The 21,473-nt window shown below is 41.1% G+C and overlaps 1 protein-coding gene across 1 annotated transcript; it reads right to left on the bottom strand.

Annotated features, from left to right (window-relative positions):
• Positions 1-625: 625 nt before the first annotated feature.
• Positions 626-21,437, bottom strand: TMEM35A (transmembrane protein 35A). Its single transcript, XM_082377589.1, has 2 exons — positions 11,874-21,437; positions 626-2,355 (listed from the first exon to the last, which is right to left on the bottom strand). The coding sequence occupies exons 1-2, from the start codon at positions 11,991-11,993 to the stop codon at positions 1,942-1,944; spliced, it is 534 nt and encodes a 177-aa protein (XP_082233715.1). The 5' UTR covers positions 11,994-21,437; the 3' UTR covers positions 626-1,941.
• Positions 21,438-21,473: the final 36 nt, after the last annotated feature.

Below are 21,473 nucleotides of genomic sequence, written 5' to 3'. Positions count from 1 at the left end.
GATAGCTGATCTTCCTTATCTAGTAAAACTGAAAATTTCTCGAGTCATTTTTTCATAATCATTTCATACTCAAATGTAAATTGAAAGAATTTTAAGCCTTCAATCCCCTTATTTTTGTAAATGAAATTGGGGCCCTGAGTGGTAAAATAACTTGCCTAATGTGACAAGTCTGTGGCACGGGAATTTGTGCCAGTTTGTGGATGCATATATAGTGAGAGACACTGGTTCATCTTTATTTAATATACCTGCAATTATTTCTGAAATCATTCTTCTACCTTCCCTTGGCATCACCTAATAAAGCAGAACTCCCCAAACCTGGGAACTGTATTGAGATCTAATTTTGTGGCTTTCGGTCTTATGTGCTGACATCACAGAAGTGTGAGGAAACTTAAATGAGATTGGAAAGTTAGTAACCTCATTAGTATATTAAGTTATTGTACTCCCCCTTCTCTTTATCCTCCTCCCTCATCCACTCAAAAATAAGACAACCTGAATCCCATGACATGACCCTTTCTTTCCAGATTTTCATTATTTGTCCAGACCACTTCCTCCAAACTTCAAAAATTTTTATTTTGAAAGAATGAGAGAAATAAGACAGAGAGGTATCAATCAACAAGAACAATGATATCGAAGAAAATACAATAATTTGTACTCCCCCCACACACAACACTCCCACCCCTTTTCCCATCCCTGGCACAATAATATTAAAACCATCAAAGCACATCTAACAAGGAGAAGCAGCAGTACGTAATGAAGAAAGCAAATTTTCATACTGCTCAATCCAACTAGCCTATATCAAATGTCCTTCCCCCAGCTAAACTCCACTCACTGGAATGATAAAGAGGTGTAGAGGAGACAGCTGTGGGGGTAACTTGGATCTCTGCTTACACTAGCAAAGCTCAATGAAAATTCAATAGGAATAGTGAATCTGTTTGGCAGCAAAACACTGGATACGGCTCCTCTGTCAAATTTCAGATGATTTAAAAGAACAGCTAGTTTGAGATTCACAGACTTCTAACGGGACTAATCCTCGCTCCCTCAACCGCAACAGTGGAGCAGCTGCCAAATCCTGGTTAGCTGCTGAGAATAGTGGAAGTGAGGCAGCTTTTGGCTTAAGAAAATCCAAAAAAGATGTCCGATATAAAGTTTACTGTTTCAGTTTCCAAGTGTGAGTAAAGGAGCTTAGTAGGTTGGGCTCCGACAAAGGCAAGGTGAAACTTCCAATTTTATCACTTGAAGAATTAGATTATCTATTGACTGCACATTTCCCTTATTTTAATTAAACTCAGTATGGAGTATTTACAATGTAAACAACTGTTAAAGTAGAAGTTAATTCATTTTACGTGTAACTCAGTGTCTCAAATTGAAGGAAATTTTTCCTAAAGTGGTAGGTTTAAGTTTTCAGCTTAATCTAGTGAGGGATTCCCCCATCCCGTGGGAATACATAGTTTGTTTTATACCAAGAAGTAAGTAGGATTCTCTTTATAGGAGATTTATTTTATTCTGCCTTCACCAGAATCAGTCTATGAAGGGAAGGATATCTATGCAGGATTAGTTCAAGATCAGAGCCTTCTCCTTCGCACGTGTGTGCAAACACGCAAACACACACACACAGTAAGATTTTCCCACACTTAATCTCACAGTCACATGCTTGCTGGAGTCCATCTCACAAATACACTTCAATAGTTAGCCATATACATGTACATGCAGCAAGATGTGAGAGTTGCCCCAGAGTGATTAAAGGTGGTGCACATACATCTATGTGGGGAGGTCATTTTAGGGTATAGGTGTACACAAGCCAATAGGGCCATTAACTTGCAGGTTATATTTGTCCCTTTTCCCCCAAGATAAATAAATCAAATGAAAAACACACACTGACATCTTCCTGGGTGTCATGGAGGCAACTGCCTGGAAGGTCCACTTTCTTGCACTTCCGCTTTCCTACGACAATTTCATTTTGCCCTGAGGGGCCTTCTCATATAAGGACGGCTGCTCCTCGGTATTTCCCGCATTGCCGGTACTCCCCGCATTCCCTGGCAGCGAGGATTTCTTCTCAGAGGACCGGTCTTCGGGCTTTCGGGCAATCAGTAGGCGGCAGGTAAGCAGGATGCCGAACACCAGGGCATGGGCGTAGCGTTTGAGAGGATCACCGACTAGCTGGTGGAAGAAGAGCACAGCCAACACCAGCAAGAGTAGGAAGAAGTTGGCCACATCTTTGGGACGCCCAGGCACAAGGGTCATGACAATGCCACAGGCCACCTCAAGAGCACCAATGCTTTTGCGGAGGAGAATGGAATTGATCCCCATTTTCTTCAGCAGAGGGAGGGCTCGGACATAGCTCTTGTAAGCACGTTTCTAGAGTGGAATACCATAAGGAAATCGCTGCATTAACCATGATTTTAACAGAATGAAGAAAACACAAGCAAGGTCCTTCTTCCCCACCATTCCCTTTCCACACCAGACAAGGGTGTCATATTCTTTTTTACTGTGCCCCCTAAATAAAAGCCTTGTAATTAAGGAAAAAAGCAAGCAATCTGCTGAGATCCCTGTGATTTAAACCTTAGTAACAGCACCAAAGGTAAGAGAATTTGGCTTTATAGTTTAAAAAAAAAATTTGGGGGGGGGGGTGGGCACGCCATGTGGGTGGGATGCGGGATCTTAGTTCCCCCCGATCAGGGATCAAACCCATGGCCCCTGCAGTGGAAGCACCTTTTATTAAAAAATTTTTTTTCTGATTATAAATCATAAACAACATTAAGAATTTAAAAGAAAATTCACTGGGCCCATAAAAACTCGTACTGATTAGCCATATCCACATTTTCTAGTGCCTACATTGTCCAAACCCAGATGCATATGAATACCAACAAAAATGAGACAAGGCGGTAAAGCCTCACTAATTTGGACTTCCCTAATTTGGAATCTGTGTTAATTCAAAAAAGAGCTGAGTTGGAGTTTACATTTGTGGTATCTGTAAAAATAAAAAAAGTGTGTGCTAAGCAAACAGAAAAATTTAAATGTATGCAAATGTTAGCCCCTTATATATCTTTAAAATATAGTAAGACAAAAATCGTTCTTATGGTCACTGAGATAAATCCCTAGGATTTTACAAGACACTACTTTGATTAGCCTAGTTCAGGTTCATTAATTTTAATTCAATAAACATTTACTGAATACCTATTATGGATTATGTGATGGAGATATAGAGATGAATATGATAGGATCAAGAAGCTCTCAGTGTAGTGGGGGGAAACAGATGCATAAACAACATTATAAAGCAGCATGGTTAGTGGTATATAAGAGAGTACTGTATAAGATCTAATTGTAGCCCAAAGGCAGATATCATGGAACAGAGAAGGGAGGCAGTGGATATACTACAAAGTAATAGAATTATACTGACCTTAGAGTAATAGATAATCATATTTTTCACTATTTAGATTGACCCAATCCTCCTTTTGTAGTAAAGTGATGAGATTTTATCAAGTGTCTTTCTGGTTTTGCCCACTACTTTGTTTTCATGAAGTATCCATTAATTCATTCAATATTTATTAAGTGCCTCCTGTGCTAGGCATTGTACTCAGTACTCCAGATACAGACATCAATCATTCAAAAGCCCTGCCTTCCTGAAGTTTGAGTTTATGAGAAGAAAAGTTATGGAAGTACATAAGTGCAATAAAGTGTTATGGGTGCTGAAATAAACTATGTAGTAGGTACAGTGGAGGCACACCAGAGTGGTCAAATCTCCCTAGATGGGGACTGAGAAAAGCTAGAGTAGAATCTTAAAAGAAGAGCAGATGTTTGCAAGATCAATAAGGGAAGGGCATCGAGGGCAGAGGAAGCTGGATGAGCAAAGGCCCTGAAGCACAAAATAGACTGGCGTGTTTCGAACACTGCCCCAGCTCGGCATAGGCTGGGGGAGGAAGGGGGAAAGGGTGAGACATGAGACAGAGAAGACAGATATGAATCAGATCATGGAGTGTTACGTTGTGGAGCTGGACTTTATCCTATAAGCCAGGGGAGCAACATAATCTGCTTTTAAGGAAGGTCCCTCTGGAAGTAGCATGGAGGATGGATTGGAAGGGGTATGCCTGGAAGCGAGGAGATCAGGTGAGAGAACTGGGCTAGAGTAATGACAGTAAGGATAGAGGGAAGGGGAGAGACTCAAGGATACTTTGAATGCACAATCAACAGGAATTGATGTCTCGTTGGATGTGGACACTGAGGGAAATGGAGAAGTCAAGAATGCATCCAGGAGAAGAGGGGGATGGGGCAGGAAGGAATGAGGAACTCAATTTGGAGTTTTTTAGTTGAAGTATCTCTAAGACACCTAAGTGGAGATGTCTGGTAGGCAGCTCAATAATAGAGGTCTGGGGTAAAGATACAGAATTGACAGTTATCAGTATGCCCAGGTAGAATGTATACAGTGGGAAAATGTGTGACAGACATTTAAAAAATGGGAGGAGGAAGAGAATCCACAAAATAGACAGAAGCAAGTGTGGTCAGAAAAGTAGGAGGAAAACCAGGAGAGATGGGGTCATAGGGGCCAACAATTTTAAGAAGAGAATAGTCAAAAGCACCAGATGCAAGACAAGTATTACAAGAATCAGGCAGAAAGCCAACTTGACCTGTCAGGAGCATCTGGTGCTTAGAATAGTGTTCACACACTCTAGTTTGGAACAAATGTTAAGTCATTTCTCTAGTGAATGCACCTTTATTTCATGGATTAATTATCATGAGTAGCACAAGATAGTCCTTTATGAGTACTGTTTCAAGACCACTGGTTTAGTAAAAACAAACAAACAAACAAAAAAAAGAATGGATTTGGATTCAAACAGGATTGGCTTCAAATCCCATCTCTGTCATTTTCTAGTTGGTGTCCCTGGGCAAATTATTTGCCCTCTCTGAGCCTCATTTTCCTGAGCAGGGCTGGGACTAAGATGAAGTAAGCCTATGTCCCCTGAGTGCAAAATTTAAGAAGGCACCAAAACACTCATTGATTAAGGTAAATAATATCCACAACAAATAAAATATCACAACTTTAAATAGAGGCAGGATCTGATTCTGCACTTGCACAACACTGCCTCACACCTCTTCCTAATCCTAGCCCTGTCAGATCCTGTCTTTATTTACCTTTATTCACCTCTAGTCCCTAATCTGTTCCTGAGCATATAGTGAAACACAAAGTATCAGTCGTTCTTCCTCCCTCTTCCCATTTTAGGTTAAATCAGGGATTTTCAGAGAAAAATTAGGAGAGAGGTTGACCAGTAGGCAGAGTAAAACCCTGGGCTGAACTGAGCTAGACCCATGTGGAGCAGAGCTGAGCCGAGGATTAGGGCATCTGGTAGTTTCCTCTCACTATTAACCTAGATGCCACCTGCCCACTCTCTCTCCCTCAACACTCTGGTGATGGTAGCAGGGGGACATAAGGGAAAGAAATCTAGACCCAAGAGTTTTCCTTAACACTTTCAAGCTAGGACCTTTTTAAATTAGCAACACAAAGCTCCCCAAGAGGCAGTTCCTAAATCCTAAGTGTAACCTTCTGACATAATGAACACAGGAAGCAGGATGAGTTCCTTACAGTCAGTGCAGAGCCAAGATTTCCAGATGCTGACTGAATGCCTTCTGGAAACATTCCTTTTTTGCCTAGGGCTAACCACCCATCATTTAGGAATAGATTTTTATCTATACTATAGTGAAATCTGTAGGCCAAATTCCAGGGCTTTAAATCAAGTTCCTATGACTTCAGTGATCATTGTTCTCTCCATTTGCTCTAACTCCATATTACTTTTTCAGTTGTTTATCTAACCTCTTAAACTGCAGCTGTAGATATTTTTATGCAGCAGTTGCTTCTTTCTTTCCTTCTTTTCTCAAGAGGAAACTGCATGTGGATAAGCCATTTCATCAAATCTTTAGTTCAAAGCTGAGTAGGTACAGATAGCATCTATTCTCCACGGACTCCTGATAGGGAAGTCATGTTTAACTTAGAGATGGGACTAAGCTTGGATGTGGTTTTGACAGTCTAGGAAGCCCTTTATTCTTTCTCCTGTGGAGTAGGATAGAGACATCAAAAGTATTCTGCTATTGCCAGCAGCAACAATACTTGGTCTGGGCCACCTCAATTCCAACAATAGAAGGGCCACCTGTCTTAAGTCTATAGTAATTAGATCTCTAACGACTTTAATTGTTCTGACAGTAAGAATAAAAGGAGTTGACTGAGTCACTCTCCCAAAAGGCTCTGGAAGTTCACTTTGTTATGTCTGTTTCTTTTTCATTGCCATGACCCAGACCCTGAAACCATAGTTTCCTTATAGGGGAAGGAAGCAGGAGACAGAAGGGTTTAGTCAAATGTTTCAAATCCCTTTAATCAAAGGCAGTCATCTAGCAATACCCTTGGGCTAAGATAAGCTAAATTCCAATTTTAGTTTTGCCCCTAAATTGCTTGCAGAAAATTACTAAGTATTTTATTACCTCAGTTTCCCCTTTTGTAAATTAAATGAGCATTTTGGAGATTTGGTCAAAGAATCATAACGTCATAGCATCAACCAAGGGCCACACACACATATTTTATCATTAATGAACCACACAATTAGAAATACATATGTTTGCAAGCCACAGTAATTATTTAAATGATAATAGCAATGATTCAAGCAGGTCCGTTTTTATCGTATGAGACGATATGATTCAGACATGAGTCAAAATCATATGGAGCCTTTCTTTAGTTATACCTTTTTTCTTTTTATCATTTATTCTTCACAACACCCCAGGGGCCATGATCTCATATTAATTACATTAAACTTGAGCAGCTCACAACTGGTTTACTTTAGTTCACTTAGGCTAGTTAGGTAAAAGAAAAAAATTTTTGGCTAATATACTGTATAATTCCATTTATATAAAGTTCAAAAACAGATGAAACTAACTTATATTGTTGGAGTTGGGATTTACCCTTGGAGAGGTAGTAATCAGAAGGGGCCAGGAGGGAGGTGTCTAGGATGCTGGTCATGTTCTGCTTCTTGATATGGGTGCTGGTTACGCAGGGGGATTCTGAAAATTCCTCAAGCTGTATACACTTAGGCGCACATTTCAGTATGTATGTTATACTTCAATACAATTTACAGGGAAAAAACTATATGAAAGCAAAAGAGGGCACTGACAAAAATATATTTTGGCTAAAAATCTCAGCCTGGTTGATATCTTAGATCATAAAGGCTACATAAGTGCTGCAAAAGTTACTGTTTCAAGTATGATTTTCCTGAATCTCTGTAGGAAAAATAGCCATATGTGAATCATAGATCATTTCTTAAATGCAATAATAAACCATCACATGTTTAATTGCCAAATATCCATGTGAATGAAAAACACCTTTTAAGCAGTTCTACCTTCCACTGTCATAAAATGCCCACCTAAAAAGGAAGCTGGCAAACCTGGTCCTACTAACCAAAGTGGATCCCTCCCAGATTGCATCTAAGGGGAGAAGGGTCTGACTTCCACTGTCAGTCAAAAGTCGCTCTGAAACAAGCACAGCTGTTGGCCATTGAGAGGCTATAAGCTCCCTGGCATAAATTTCAATGTAGTTTAGCTTAGGATGGCTAGCTGTGTGAACTAAGCAAAGTCATTTCACATCTCAGGGTCAGTTGCCTCTCTGAAGGAATAAACGTACTGTACCACCTCAGAGAACAGTCTAAGCACCAGTAAATTACTATCTTATTATTATTATCTTAGTATTATTACCTTATCATTCCAACTATTATGTAGTTGGAAAGCAATTAATAGTGTGATTGGAAGTATAAAAGATCACCTATGGACATTAAATAAACTGCCCAAACCTATCTGGAGTATTTTCCTAGGGCTACACAAACCCTGGGGAAATACTGGAGGGCATTTCACTATAAATAAGCAAATCATCCAAATCAACAACAAACCTTCCCTATAAGGGGATGCAAAGAAGTGGCAGAGACCTGCCCTGTCAGAGACTTTGCCCTCTCTTCCTCAGGGTCAAAATCCTTTGGCTTCAATGTGACAGGATTTGTGGTGTTTTCTTACTATTCCATTTGTGGCCCTTTGTGCTTATAGGATAGAACCACTGTTACAAAGAGCTGAACACCAAATTTAGAGCAAGTCAACCATTCATATGTTAAACTGCTTAGCAGCATTTGTAAGTGCTGTCTCACAATTTCAAGTGAATTAATGAAGGCATTTAGTCAGGGGAGTGGTCAGTCGTGTTGAATTCACGTGGGATTTAGAGTACTCTATAATGACACTTGCTAAATTGGGAGGAGGTATGGAGTGACACATACCAAACAGGCTATTCAAGAGAGGCATCCGGAAATTCTGCATGGGATCCACTGTGTATTACCCAGCAGCAAGTGTGGAGTTTTCTATATTAGCTGACTGCATAGAGGTCTGTTCACCACGGCATAAGGAAATAGCATCTTGCTCTTTTACATGCCTGATTTCAATCCCTTAAACTGGCCAAATTAGTCAGGAAACCATTGCATAAAATAGAATCAATTATCATCACCTCAACCCAGAGCATTTCTTGAACACCTACCATATTCATACACTGTACTAGATGCTTCCATATGTAATCTCAGTTAATATTTACAACAACTTCCTGTGGTAGGTTGTTATCCTCATTTTACAGATGAGGAAACTGAGACAGACACTAAGAGTGTCAGGTCTTGAACCCAAACCTACATGACTCAAAGTCTGTACTCCTTCCACTAACCTTTCCTGGCTTCCCCAGGAGAGACAGGAAAGAAGTTCATAGTCATTTGTCTGTCTGGTTTTTAGCAGTGATTTTCCACGGAGGGGATAACACCTAAGCATAACACTAATGGCTTTAGAACAAGAAAAAATAGTTGACAGAAAAGCAAAAAAAAAAAAAAAAAAAAAAAACTCTAAATTTGAAAAATTGGTTTCGAAGTAAAATGAAACCCCAAAATATGGGATTGGGGCAGTTAAACTGGTACCAAAAAAGGAGAAAAAATGTGCCAGATATTTTCAAGAATCGGTTGTAAGTTCTGACATCCAAAAAAGCAGTTGTAACCATTAATGACTCCTCTACTGGGAATATTGAGTCACAGACTTGGTTTCTAATCTCTGCTCCAACAGCAGCTTACCCTAGGATCTTGGATAAGTCATTAAATTTGCTCTGTTTCAGTTTATCCATCAGTAAAATAAGCATAACTTTAAAAAATGAATCTACCTCACAGAGATGTTTTAAAGAACAAATAAACAACAAGAGCAACAACAACACCTTGAGATTTTATACAAAAAGCCACTGCAGTCAATACATGACTAACTCCATCAATGCAGAGGAATCACTCCTAAATGCAAAACAGAAAATCCCAGATAATCATCCCAGCTGATCTCTGGTTGGGCAAGAAATGGCTTCTGAGCTGCATCATCAAGAGCCAACCAGAGAAATCTGAAGGGTGGTGACAAGCTAAGACAATGCTACAATGACTCATTCATTCACCCAGCCACTCAACAAATATAAACTGAGCAACTTCTTTGTACTAGAACTGAATTGTCCCCACTCCCTATGGATTCAACAATAAAGTTGGGCCGGCCCAGGCACTATGCAGTGGGCCCTATGCCAGAAAGCCATCTCTAGCCTGGGGTCCAATTCTCAATGCAGGAGGGGACCCTGGAAAACGGCGGTCTGAAAATCCTCCTCAAGCTTCATGCTACTGTGAAGTTTACCTCCCAGCTAGATATAGTTCTTCCATTGCCTCCAGATGCCCCTGAGCACAGAAGCACGGAACTGTGCGTACACGTACACACACACACACACACACACACACACACACACACACACACACACACACACACACAATGGTTCTGTACTGCTGTATTAGATTATACCTATTTAAATATGTTCCTTTGTATGATATGGAATCTTCATATATTTCTTCTGCCTTTCATTAAACTGTAATAGCTCCACACCCTAGGAAGAAACCTACTGCAAACCCATTTGTGGCTGGTCCTCCTCATGAGCTCCTGCCAAGCTGATAGGAAGCTTCCCGGTGACTCCATCTTAGTTGGATTGCCTGCAAAACCTAACACTGTACTTAGGGTGCAGCTTGGGCGGCCTCTAAAGCAGCTGAGCAGGATATAGGGAGACAGGGAGTATACTGAAGAAGGGTACTATGTCCCTAAGGCAAGGGAAAGCTTAAATATACCCAAGGCACACACACACAAACATATAAATGTATGCATATATGAAAAGGAAAGAAAAGCAAGAGCATATGCATTTATTTATAATCTAACGCCAAACTACTGCTGCCAAGAAAAAAATATAGTGGCAATTCCCCTCCACCCTTTCCCTCTGCCTTTGGTGGCTTCTGCTACCCCACTTCCCCTCCCCTCCCCAATGCAGGCTGCCTTGGATACTCATTTTGACCTGATTTCAATTCCATCTGGTCAAATGTTCTGGGAGGAGGGAAAGGGGGAAGGAGAAACACATTAGGATTTGCAACTGGGGCTAGACCTTGGCCCCTGAGTCCCAGCCACCCTCCCCGACCCCAAGGTGATCCTGTGGTGAGAGAGACATGGGACACACCAGCTCAAACCCTGAGACAGAAGCCAGAGCTGCCTGCAAACATTTCTGAGCATCTACAATTTGCCAGACTCCATCCACTTGCAGCTCACGTTGAGGGGCTCTGGAAGGCTCTGCAGTGAGCTCCAGGAGAGCTATTTATTCCTGTCAACTGTCAACGTGTGGGGGCTATTCCTCCTTGCCTTAGCCCTAATGGGGAATCCCTCTTGCCTTTCTTCTCTCTCCCTCCTTTTCCTCCCCTAAGCTCTTTTCCTTCTTGACCTTGAGAACCCATTAATGGGCTCCCTCCCATTACTGGCAGCCTGGCAAAAGCAGAGAGAAGCAGGTTCTCTTCAGCTGGGGCGGGGAAATGAAGAGGCAAAGTGACAGGGGGAGAAGCGAGAGCGGAAGTGCTGGAAACATCCCCTGCCATCACCTCGTACTCCACAGCAATAGGAACAAGTCCTCTTCACACCCAACTGTGGAGAGCAGCCCAGCCCCCAGGTTGCAGAGGAGATGTTTTGGCCATTCACCTTCAGGTGATTCTAACTCTGCGGAGGGGAAAACCTGCAGAGGGCCTGGCCCTGGGCATCCACAGGAGACAAGGTGGGGATTAAGGACTATTTTGCAGGAGAGGAAAAGCAGACTTTGCAGATTTTGCAGATTAGCCCATATGCAAAACAAAATAAAACAAAACATCCAGCTCTCCCTTGAGAGAAGGGGAAGAAGCAGGCTCTCCGTGACCTTTATTTGGGCCAAGACGGCTTTGTCTCGAGGATATAGACACACGCCCAGGCGGCTAGGGGAACACCATCGGCTCTCCGCCAGGGATGAGGAATACCTTCCCCGCCCCTAAAAACTGCTTGTTTCAGTAGCCCATTCGCCCTCAGCTATTTCCTCCTTGCCTTTTGTTCTTCCCCAAGATAAATAAACTCTCCAGCTTGCTAAACTCTTAGCTCCAAGGGAAGGAATCAGACTTGCAGACTGGCTGCCGGGACTTTGGGTGTGCTGGAAGGAGGGAAGGGCTCCTGCCAATGACAGGTGTTACGCAGGTCTCAGCCCTCCGGTTTACTTGGGGGTGGGGGTACTCACTGGGCAACCCCTCCCCCAACTGGCATTCAGTGGCTCCAAAACAGTTGCTCCCGGCATAGCCCGCAAATGAAATCGCTCTCGTCCAGCTGCTCCTTCCCAGCTGCAAAGTTGTTGGGGAGAAGGGAGGGTCCGGGGTGGGGGTAGGGGTGAAAGGGCTGGGACCGTGGACCGGGAAGGAAAGAAGGGGAGAGGTACTCGCCATCCCTTGGGGGTGCGCTCCTCATCACCCGTTTGCTTCACTTACCATCTCACTGTAGGCATCCTTGCTGAGCCTGGGGGTCAACTTGATAGTCCCCATGAAAACAAAGAAGAGTCCCAGGGCCACTGAGAGTGCCACGACGGTTACGGTTCTAGGGGATGCCATGGGGTCACCAAGGCAGGTCCCGACTAATACTGCTGCTCTGCGCACCCTGTCTAAGGCGCAGGCACTTAGCACAGAGAGAGCTAGAGGGACGCTGCGGAGGCAGCAGGCAGCTAGAATGACAAAGGGAGAGGAGGGAGCTCGAGGGAAAAATTGAGAGACCGAGATTCAACCTCTCTCACTACAACAATCGCTGGGTCCTAATGCCCTACGCTCTCTCCGCACTGGCCAAAAGCACAGTCTCGATGTTAAAGGAAGTCCTAAACTGAGGTGGAAACTTCAAGTCTTAAATGGGGGAAAAGGTAGGTTATGCTTCGAGTTCAGTCCCTGGGCTGCCTCTGCAATGAGGAATTAAGGAAGACCGTTCTATCACTTCGCACCAGGAGTGCTTTTTATCTGTATAGTCCTTTAATTATTCACTCCCCTTTTCCAACCTCTCCCCTTCTCTCCCCTTTTCCTTTCCCTCAGTCAAAACATTAGTCCTCAGAGTTGGTGGTTTCTGCAGTTGGTAACACTTGAGGATAAATCTGCAAAGTTGTCCAGCTTGATTGCTGCCAAAGAAGGCTTTATCTTTCTCTTCCTCCAAAACCTTTCATGGCTCCCATTGCCCAGTGTTTAACTCCAGAATTTTAAATTTGGCATTTAAGGGCCTCCACATTTTGACCTCTGCCTCTCTTTGGAGGTTTATCTTCCAGTAATTCCCACTGCCACCCCTCATCTCCTGTCCACTCATGGTCCCATCCAACCTGAGATTTCCTACCTCCCCTACATTCCCTTTCCCTGCTCTATCACTCTTCATTAGCATTCAGCCTTTTCTTCAATGTCACCTCCTTTGCCTTCCCTGATCCACTGCCAGCTGGATATGATTTCTCCCTCCTCTGATTTCCTGTGATAGTAACCAATATTTATTGACCATTTACTAAGTGCTAGACACTGCCCTTGACTTGTGTTAACTAAATTCATCTTAACAGCAACACTGTGAGCTAGATATGAGTTCCTATTTTATGGATGGGACACTGAGGCACAGGGAAGTTAAGTAACTTGTCCAAGAGTATATGCTAGTATATGGAGAGACAGAATTCAAACCTGGGCAGTCATTTCCAGAGCCCAGGTTCTTATCCATTGCTCTACTGCCTCTCTGTATAATATTTTGTATCGTAAATATGACACTTACCTGATACTGCTGAGCATTGTAATTACACAGTGCTCACAATTACACAGTGTGCGCGTGCACGTGCATGCACACACACACACACACACACACACACACCTTTTTGAGAGGCAGTGTTCATTAAGAGAGAGAGAACAGTCTGGCGTCAGACCCTGAAGGTCCAGGGTTTCAATCCCAGCTCTACCACTAACTCTGTGAACTTGGATAAGTCATTTATCTGAGCCTCCATTTCCACATTTATAAAATGTGAATGAAAATTCTGCCTCAAAGGTTTGTTGTAAGAATTCCATGTTAGTAAATTGCCTAGCATAGTGTCTAACACAATGATACCTCAATGGATGTGGTTCTCTTTTTGCTTCTTCTGCCTTCCTAATCCACTCCACTAGTTTAGATTATAAGCATTTAAAAGGGAGGAACAACTTCTGTATATCCCCTACAGTACCTAGAACAACCCCTGTTGTGCACCAGATCCTAATATATCTTGACTGGGAAAAATTTGATGAATTAAATGCAAATATCCTGGGGAGTGGTAACACTTTAAGATTTAGCAATCATTTATATCTTATAGTGGAAGCATTTCAGACTCTTTTCTTATTATGATTCGACCTATAAATTAGTGAGTGACTACAACGTGCATACAAGTGAATTAGGCACTGTAGGAATACACAGATAAATGAGGCATAGACCCTGCTCCCAACGGGCTTGTTGCATAGTAGAGAGTAGGATTTGTTAGAGAGGAGAAAATTTCTTCATACATAAAAGAAAGACTGGAAAGAATAAACCAAAATGAAATGTTTGTCTTTATAATTTGTTTTCCAGATGTCCTACATTGAATATGTCAGTAAAATGAGTACTTAGGGAAGCGCATTCACATACTTAAGCAAATGATCAGAATATATATATGCTATTTTCCTTTCAAATTACATGATAATGGGAATAACACTATTAATTATAAAAATGTATAAAATACTGAATAATAAATATTACAAGGAAAAAATAACTCATGATCCCAGTGTGCAGAGATAAACATTCTTAATATTTTGATGGGTTAATATTTTAATTGACCTTTTTCTTAAATACCTATGTACAAAATATATATAAATTATTTTTCGAAATTTAATCCTACTATAGAGTCAGTTTTATGCCCTGCTTTTTTTTCAGTTGTTAGCAATTTTTCTGTATCATTAGACTGTCTTCAAAAACACAATCTTTTAAAAATGATTGTATAATGCTCCAGCATCATCTGAATATACTATAATTCATTTAACTATTCTCCTATTGCTAGATATTGATGTTGTTTCCATGGTTTTTCCTTCTGCATATCCTTGTATATCAGCCTTTTCTGAATTCCTGAATTTTTCCTTAAGATAAATTCCTAGAAGGTGAATAGGTCAAAATTATGAATTTTTCATATATACGTATGCATATGTATACAAATTTAATAACAGCTAACATTTACTCATCACTTAGAGGATGCCAGGTACTATGCTAAGTGACTTGCATGTATTGTGAGATTAGTACTATTAATTCTCTCCATTTCGTGAATGAGGAAACTGAGCCAGCAGGGAGGCAGCTCCCCAAGTCCAGAGCAGGGCTGCCACCTGTTGGGGTACTCAACTTAAACCTGCGTTGTTCCTCAGTTTCCTGCTTCTGCTCCTTTAATTCATTTAGAAGATATGAATATTTAAAAGGCTCGATACGTATTACTAAAGAGCTTTCCAGGAAAAAAAATTTACCCTCTGATCAGCAGCAGAGAAATATATATGCATCACCACATCAGATCTGCATTGAGAGTATCAGTGCGTTTTTCATCTTCACTAATTTCATTATTTAGAATTTTGTATTTTGTGGATTATTTGTGTGTTAGAACATTTTTTCATATATTTATTAGTCGTATGTATATCTTCTGTTTATGTCCTTTGCCATTTCTGAGTGTTAGTGGTTTTTGATTGATTCGTAAGAGATCTGTATGACATCGATCATGTTTTAAATATTTTTCCAGTTTGTGTTTGTCAATAAATTTGATGGAGTCAAATCTAACAATACTTTTATGATTTTTTTCATTGCTTTTATGCTTAGAAAATTCTTCCCAATCTGAAGATTAAACATTTGCCTATATTTTCTTAAAGCAGTTCTATTCTTTCATCTTTTTTTACATTTAATATTGTTGACTAACTCTATCCTCATTGGTCTGTGATGCTTCTTTTATTGTATATCAGGTTCTTGTCTTTTTCTAGGTGAGTCTCAAGGCTTTCTGTTCAGTCCTACTGATTTGTTTGTTGATTCTTGTGACAGTACTACGTTTTAAATATTATAACTTATGTATACATGTTAATATCTTATAAGCCAAGTCTCCCATCACTGTTATTCTTTTTCTAAAATTTCTTTGCCATTCTCCCCTATTTATTGTTTTAGGCGAACTTTAGAATCACTTTATCAAGGTAAAATAACTTCGAATTTTGACTGGATTGAATTAAACATGTAATTAATTTAAAAAGTTGATATCTTACAAAATTTAGCCTTCCCATCCAGAAATATGGCATCAGTTTCCATTTATTCAAATCCCAGTTGCTGAGAGATGTACAAATATCCTTGTTTTCTTTGTGTAGAGCCTATACATTTTTTTAAAAGTTATTCCTATGGATTTTATGCTATTTTTTTGTCATCATGAATGGATTTTTTTTCTCCATTGTATCTTCTAACTGGTTGTTGCTGACTTACAGGAAAACTATTGATTGGTATTCAACCACTCTGCTGAACTCTTTTCTGAACTCTCTTGTTAAATCTATGAGTGTTTCAATTGATTCCCTTGGGTGTTCTCTGGATAGACAACTGGATCAGCTGCAAATGATGATGATTGTTGTCTCCCTTCCAATACTTATGCCTCCTTTCTTTTTCACATCTTACTGTGTTAGCTACAGGCCAGCTTCTAACATTTGCCTGGCCCGGGGCAAGAGTACAAATGGAGGCCCACTTACCACATGTCAAGGAACCATAATTTGGAGCACAAAAAGAAACATGAAAGCCAATGCTTGTTACTACTGGGAAACAATCATTGTTATGAAAGAATCTATTGCTATTGAGAGAGGAAGGACTTGACAAGTTAATTTGTCTTTTCTCTTACTAAGCACTTCTGCTGCTCAAATTTTCCCTGTACACCAAAGCAGTGTCTGACATCAGCGGCAGCGTAACTCACATCATGGCATTTGGTTGTATTTGCCTTTTGTTTCAAGTTAGTAGAGAGCTATCATTTACTGAGGGCTTACCACATGTCAAATGACATTCTAGGTGTTTTACATACATAATCTCATTCATTCCTTATAGCAACCCTAAAAAGTAGGAACTATCATTGTTAGGCTTCGATTGAGTAACTTACTCAAAGTCACATGCCTGTATGTCCCTGGGCTGGCATTTAAAACCCAGGTAGGAGGACTTCCCTGGTGGTCCAGTGGTTAAGACTCTGCTTTCCTAATGCAGGGGGTGCAGGTTCGATCTCTGGTTGTGAGCTAAGATCCCACATGCCTCGCAGCCAAAATATCAAAAGATAAAACAGAAGCGGTACTGTAACAAATTCAATAAAGACTTTAAATATGGTCCACTTAAAAAAAAATCTTTAAAAGAATAAAATAAAACCCAGGTAGGTCTGAAACCAACCTTTGGTTTCATTTTGTTAACAACTACATTATACTAACTTCTATTTTATCATTTATCATGATGTTGGCTATTGGTTGACATGGATATTCTTTATCTGGCTCTGGAGGCTAAATAGAATACTAGATTTTTCAACTTGAACTTGAAACTGAGCTGAGACCCTATACCTGGTTCCTACAAAGAGGTAGCCCTCTTTGTTGTCTCTTAGGGCCTGAGGAATTCTGTTCTTGATCCATCTCATTCCTTACATCCTACCACTTAAATATCTGTAGGTTTTTGCTTCAACTGTAGAGGTCTCTGGATGGTGACTGCCCAAGGGTTCACAAACTCACATGCCTGCAGAGAGTGAAGAGTTAACATAAATGTGTAAATTAGTGAGACACTAGGCAACAGAACTGGGGTGTTTTTTTTGTACTGTGACCCCTGAATGCTCTGGAAATTCTGGGGTAACTGCTAATGAGGTGACCAGTTATAGCACAGATCGTCCCGCATTCTTTTGGTGGTTCTCGAAGTATGGTCTGAGAACCCCAAGTGGTCTATTATTCCCTTGAAGTATTTTGTGGGCTGCTCTCTTAGACTATTAATGTTACTTTGTTTCTGGTTTGCATTTACTTGTGTCTTATTCAAATAAGCATCATTTCCTCAGTTTGTTATGGGAGAGGTTTGCTGTGATGTACAGTAGATGTTCTGCAGAGTCATTTGCCTTGTAATAGCAGTCCTGATTGAAAGACTGTGAGATCCACCCAGGAGTGGGTACAACACCCACATCTCCCATAGGGTCACAATCTGAGGACTTGCTCTGTAGACTGAAGTGGGATGTCTTAATTTTATTACTGGCTACCATCTAGAGAGAGATCGCTCTGTGCTAGGCACTGTATCATTATAGTGCATTACATACACCAGCCCATTTAATCCTCCAGACAGCCCTATGAAACAAGTCCAATGGGTTCAATTATTATGCAAGTTTTTACAGACAGAAGAAATCGAGGCTCAGAGAGGTTAGGCCATCTTTTCCTAAGTGGCAGAGCTAGAAATGGAGCCTGCCCCATAGCAGAGCCTATATTTTTGGATCATTATTGGTCCTTAAACTTGGCTAGCATTAGAATCACCTGGAAATGTGTTTTTAATGCAAATTAGTGGGGCCCATCTGCAGAGACTCTGATTTAATTGGTCTGGGGTGGGGTCCCCAGCACTGGTATTTTTACAAAGCTGTCCAAGCGATTCTAGTGTGCAGCTACACTAATGAACACCTCACTCTGCTGCCTTGAAACTCAGCGGCCTCAGCTGTATCTCAGGAAACTACAAGGCACATGGTGGAAAAAGTGAAAAGAGAAATAATGTTATGGTGGGGTAAGTGTTATGTTCAACATGTGCCTCTCTCTGCCTACTGTAGGCAACATGTGTTCTTCATAAGGTAGGTGTGAACAACCAGCTCTGAGGAGAGTTTGCAAGGTAATGGCTCTTTCCTCAGCTTCACAAGTGGTGCTAATCGAGCCCCTCCGCAGCCTCAGACTGAATGTGTGAGTTATATCAAAATCCCAACTGACAGGTAGCTATACTCAGCAAATACTGAGCTTCAATTTTAACACTTCAGGTTACTTCCAAAGGAGAACCAAGATCACATGGTACATGCAGCAGGTTTTTATAGCTGTCAGGACTAAGTTAGAAACTGAGCCTAACTCAGGATATGTCCAGCTCTTTCCAGAAATATTGTATTCTATGAAGGCAGCCTATGCACTGTGTACTCCCCCAGGGTGGAGTCTCTAGTCAGTTGTCTGGTCTTCCTGGAGAGGCAGAGGTAGTGACTGAAACCTGCAGATCAGGACATCCCCAGGATCCCTGAGCACTGAGCCATGAGGAGAGCACAAGCCCCCTGTGCTTCATTTCAGCTGTAGGCTCTTCTGCTCTTGACCGGAGGCAGTAGAGTACAGAGTGCAGGTCCTATGCTCCAGCAGCATCAGCATCAGCATCACTTGGGCACTTGTTAGAAATGCAAATTATCAGGCCCTGCCCCAGACCTACTGAATCAGAACCTCTGGAGATGGGACCCAGCAATCTGTGTTTTAAGGAGCCCTCCAGGGAATTTTGATGCATGCTGGCATCAAAATTTGAGAACCACTGGCCGAAAGTTAAAAGATTAAGAGTGGAGATGTGGCACCAGATAGTTTAAGTTCTGGTTCCATCACTTACTGTGTGACCTAGGTCAAGTTATTGATCCTTCTCTAAGTCTCAGTCATCGCATCTATAAAATACAGCTGCCAATTTTCTTATCTGTAAAATAGGTACTTACATGGAATAATGCACATAGAACACGGAGCACAGTGGGAGGCACAAAGTAAGGATTCAATAAATGTTGGATACTCATTATCTTTTTAAATTAATTAATTAATTAACTTTTGGTTGCGTTGGGTCTTCGTTGCTGCGAGCGGGCTTTCTCTAGTTGTGGCGAGTGGGGGCTACTCTTCGTTGCGGTGCGCAGGCTTCTCATTGCGGTGGCTTCTCTTATTGCGGAGCATGGGCTCTAGGCGCATGGACTTCAGTAGTTGTGACACGTGGGCTCAGTAGTTGTGGCTCGCGGGCTCTAGGGCGCAGGCTCAGTAGTTGTGGCGTGCGGGCTTAGTTGCTCTGAGGCATGTGGGATCTCCCCGGATCAGGGCTCGAACCCGTGTTCCCTGCATTGGCAGGCGGATTCTTAACCACTGCACCACCAGGGAAGCCCTGGATACTCATTATTATTATTATATTGGCTGTTCTGGATAATCAACTTTCATTTCCAATGTGATTGGGTTCCTCTGGAAAAGATCCTAATTATAAGATCAGAAACCAAATAGTGTATCTTAAACAACTCAATGGGAATGGGGCAGAAAGTATTTCATCTACCAGTTTCTTCACAGAATCATGGAACATAAAAGTGGGGGCATGCCTAAAAGCAGTCTAGTTCTACCATTCCATTCAGCCTAATAATGGCTCTTAAAAGAAATCCAGGTGCATAGCATCAGGAAAGAAAGTAGAGATGAGTCTCTTTATTATTGAGTATTTGCTGAGGATGGTGATTTGGAAAGGACTGAAATTTTAGCCTCTAAGTAATTTGTAGAATTTGTGCCCTCGGTGCTGAGTCCCAAGCATGAAGCCAAGGTTCATGTACTGATGGCATTACAGTGTAGAGCAGGACATGGGATAGGTGTCCCCATGTTATTTCTCTACATCTAGATCTAAGGGATGACTGTCAGTGCTGGGATGCTACTGACATTGAATTGCAAATTTCAACACTATGAAAAGCAAAGGGTTGAGACCTTATTAAGTCAGAAAATGAACATTAGCACCAGCCATGTAAATGTGAGGTAGTAAATATCTGCGTTACCCTAGAAACCAGAACATAAAGGTAGCTAGGTAGTTTGGTGACAGTTTCCAGGGTAATTCCTCCCACCTCCAACATAAGAGCTTTCCTATTATGTTAACTCTTTCTCTACATGGCCACTGGACCTTCACTCGATGTTGCACTATCATCTCCCTCTCCCAAAAGATTCCCTGATTTCCCTAAGTAAGTGCCAGTGCCCTTCTCCTAAGTACTATTGTCAAAAACCCTTAACGTTTAATCAGGGAACTGAAGGGCCCCAAAAGTAATGTGTATCTCCAAACCTAAGAGGTAGAGTGTAGAAAAAATTAGACACATAAATCAGAAAATGATAGACTCTTCAATTGAAAATTTAAAAAAAAATAAAAGCTCACAGTGGATGAATCTAGCCATCTGTGACTCTTCCCCGAAGTGGCTTCTTGTAAATATAATTTGTAGATATACTGCAGATGAGATTAAGATGCTTCCCAATATCTCACCTGGGAGCTACCAACCTGGAATGTAATTCATGTAAGACGAGCTGTTACCTTGGCAACTGTGACATGTAATGAGGCTAGGAGGCAGTTAATATTGTAATGACAGAAGATTCTGGCAACTAGTTAGAGATGGTGGAAAAAGAACATTGGAGCGTCAGTGTTTATCCAGCATTGTTCAAGTAACAGGAACACTGATCTGGTAAAATGTGTTACAAATAACCCAGCCAAAGAGCTCCCTCAAAACCATTCAGCTCCATATATTCAAATTACAAATGATCGTTAGTTTGGTTTCTCAGGTACATTAATAGTTGGTAGGTATAACCTTTTACAGGAGATAAGAATATGTCAGTCACTAGATACTGTATTCCTCACTGGCATTTGGCTTGTAAGCCAGTCTCCTATTAATCTGCTTAGTGTAAGGTAGTCCCTCAGAGTCTAAATCACTTCCACGGGAACTGATGAAATCTAGTTCTCAGTTCCACATACTGGACTATGGGAGCTTCACCAAGATTCATCAAGTCACTTTTTTTCTCTGATATTTTAGGTGTTTTTCTCTCCCCCCTAATTTTCAATGTAATGACTGTCTATTGTATAAAAAATTAGAAAGTACAGAAATGGAAAAAAAATTTTGCAAATGATCACCCCAAGCCCACTCTGTAGAAACAACCACTGTAAACAGCTGGCATATTGCCTTCCAATGCATTTTTTCCTTTACAAATTTAAAATCATACTGAATGCACAATTCTTTATCCTGCCCTTTTCACTTAAGGTTGCCTTCTACACATATTTCTATGTCATTATAAACTTTTCAAAGACACAATTTTAAGTTA

The sequence above is a fragment of the Balaenoptera borealis genome (genome assembly GCF_965194805.1).
Source record: "Balaenoptera borealis genome assembly, chromosome: X".
In the NCBI taxonomy this organism is placed as follows: domain Eukaryota; kingdom Metazoa; phylum Chordata; class Mammalia; order Artiodactyla; family Balaenopteridae; genus Balaenoptera; species Balaenoptera borealis.
Note: the sequence above shows the minus strand (reverse complement) of the source record. Positions and strands in the feature narration are given on the sequence as shown.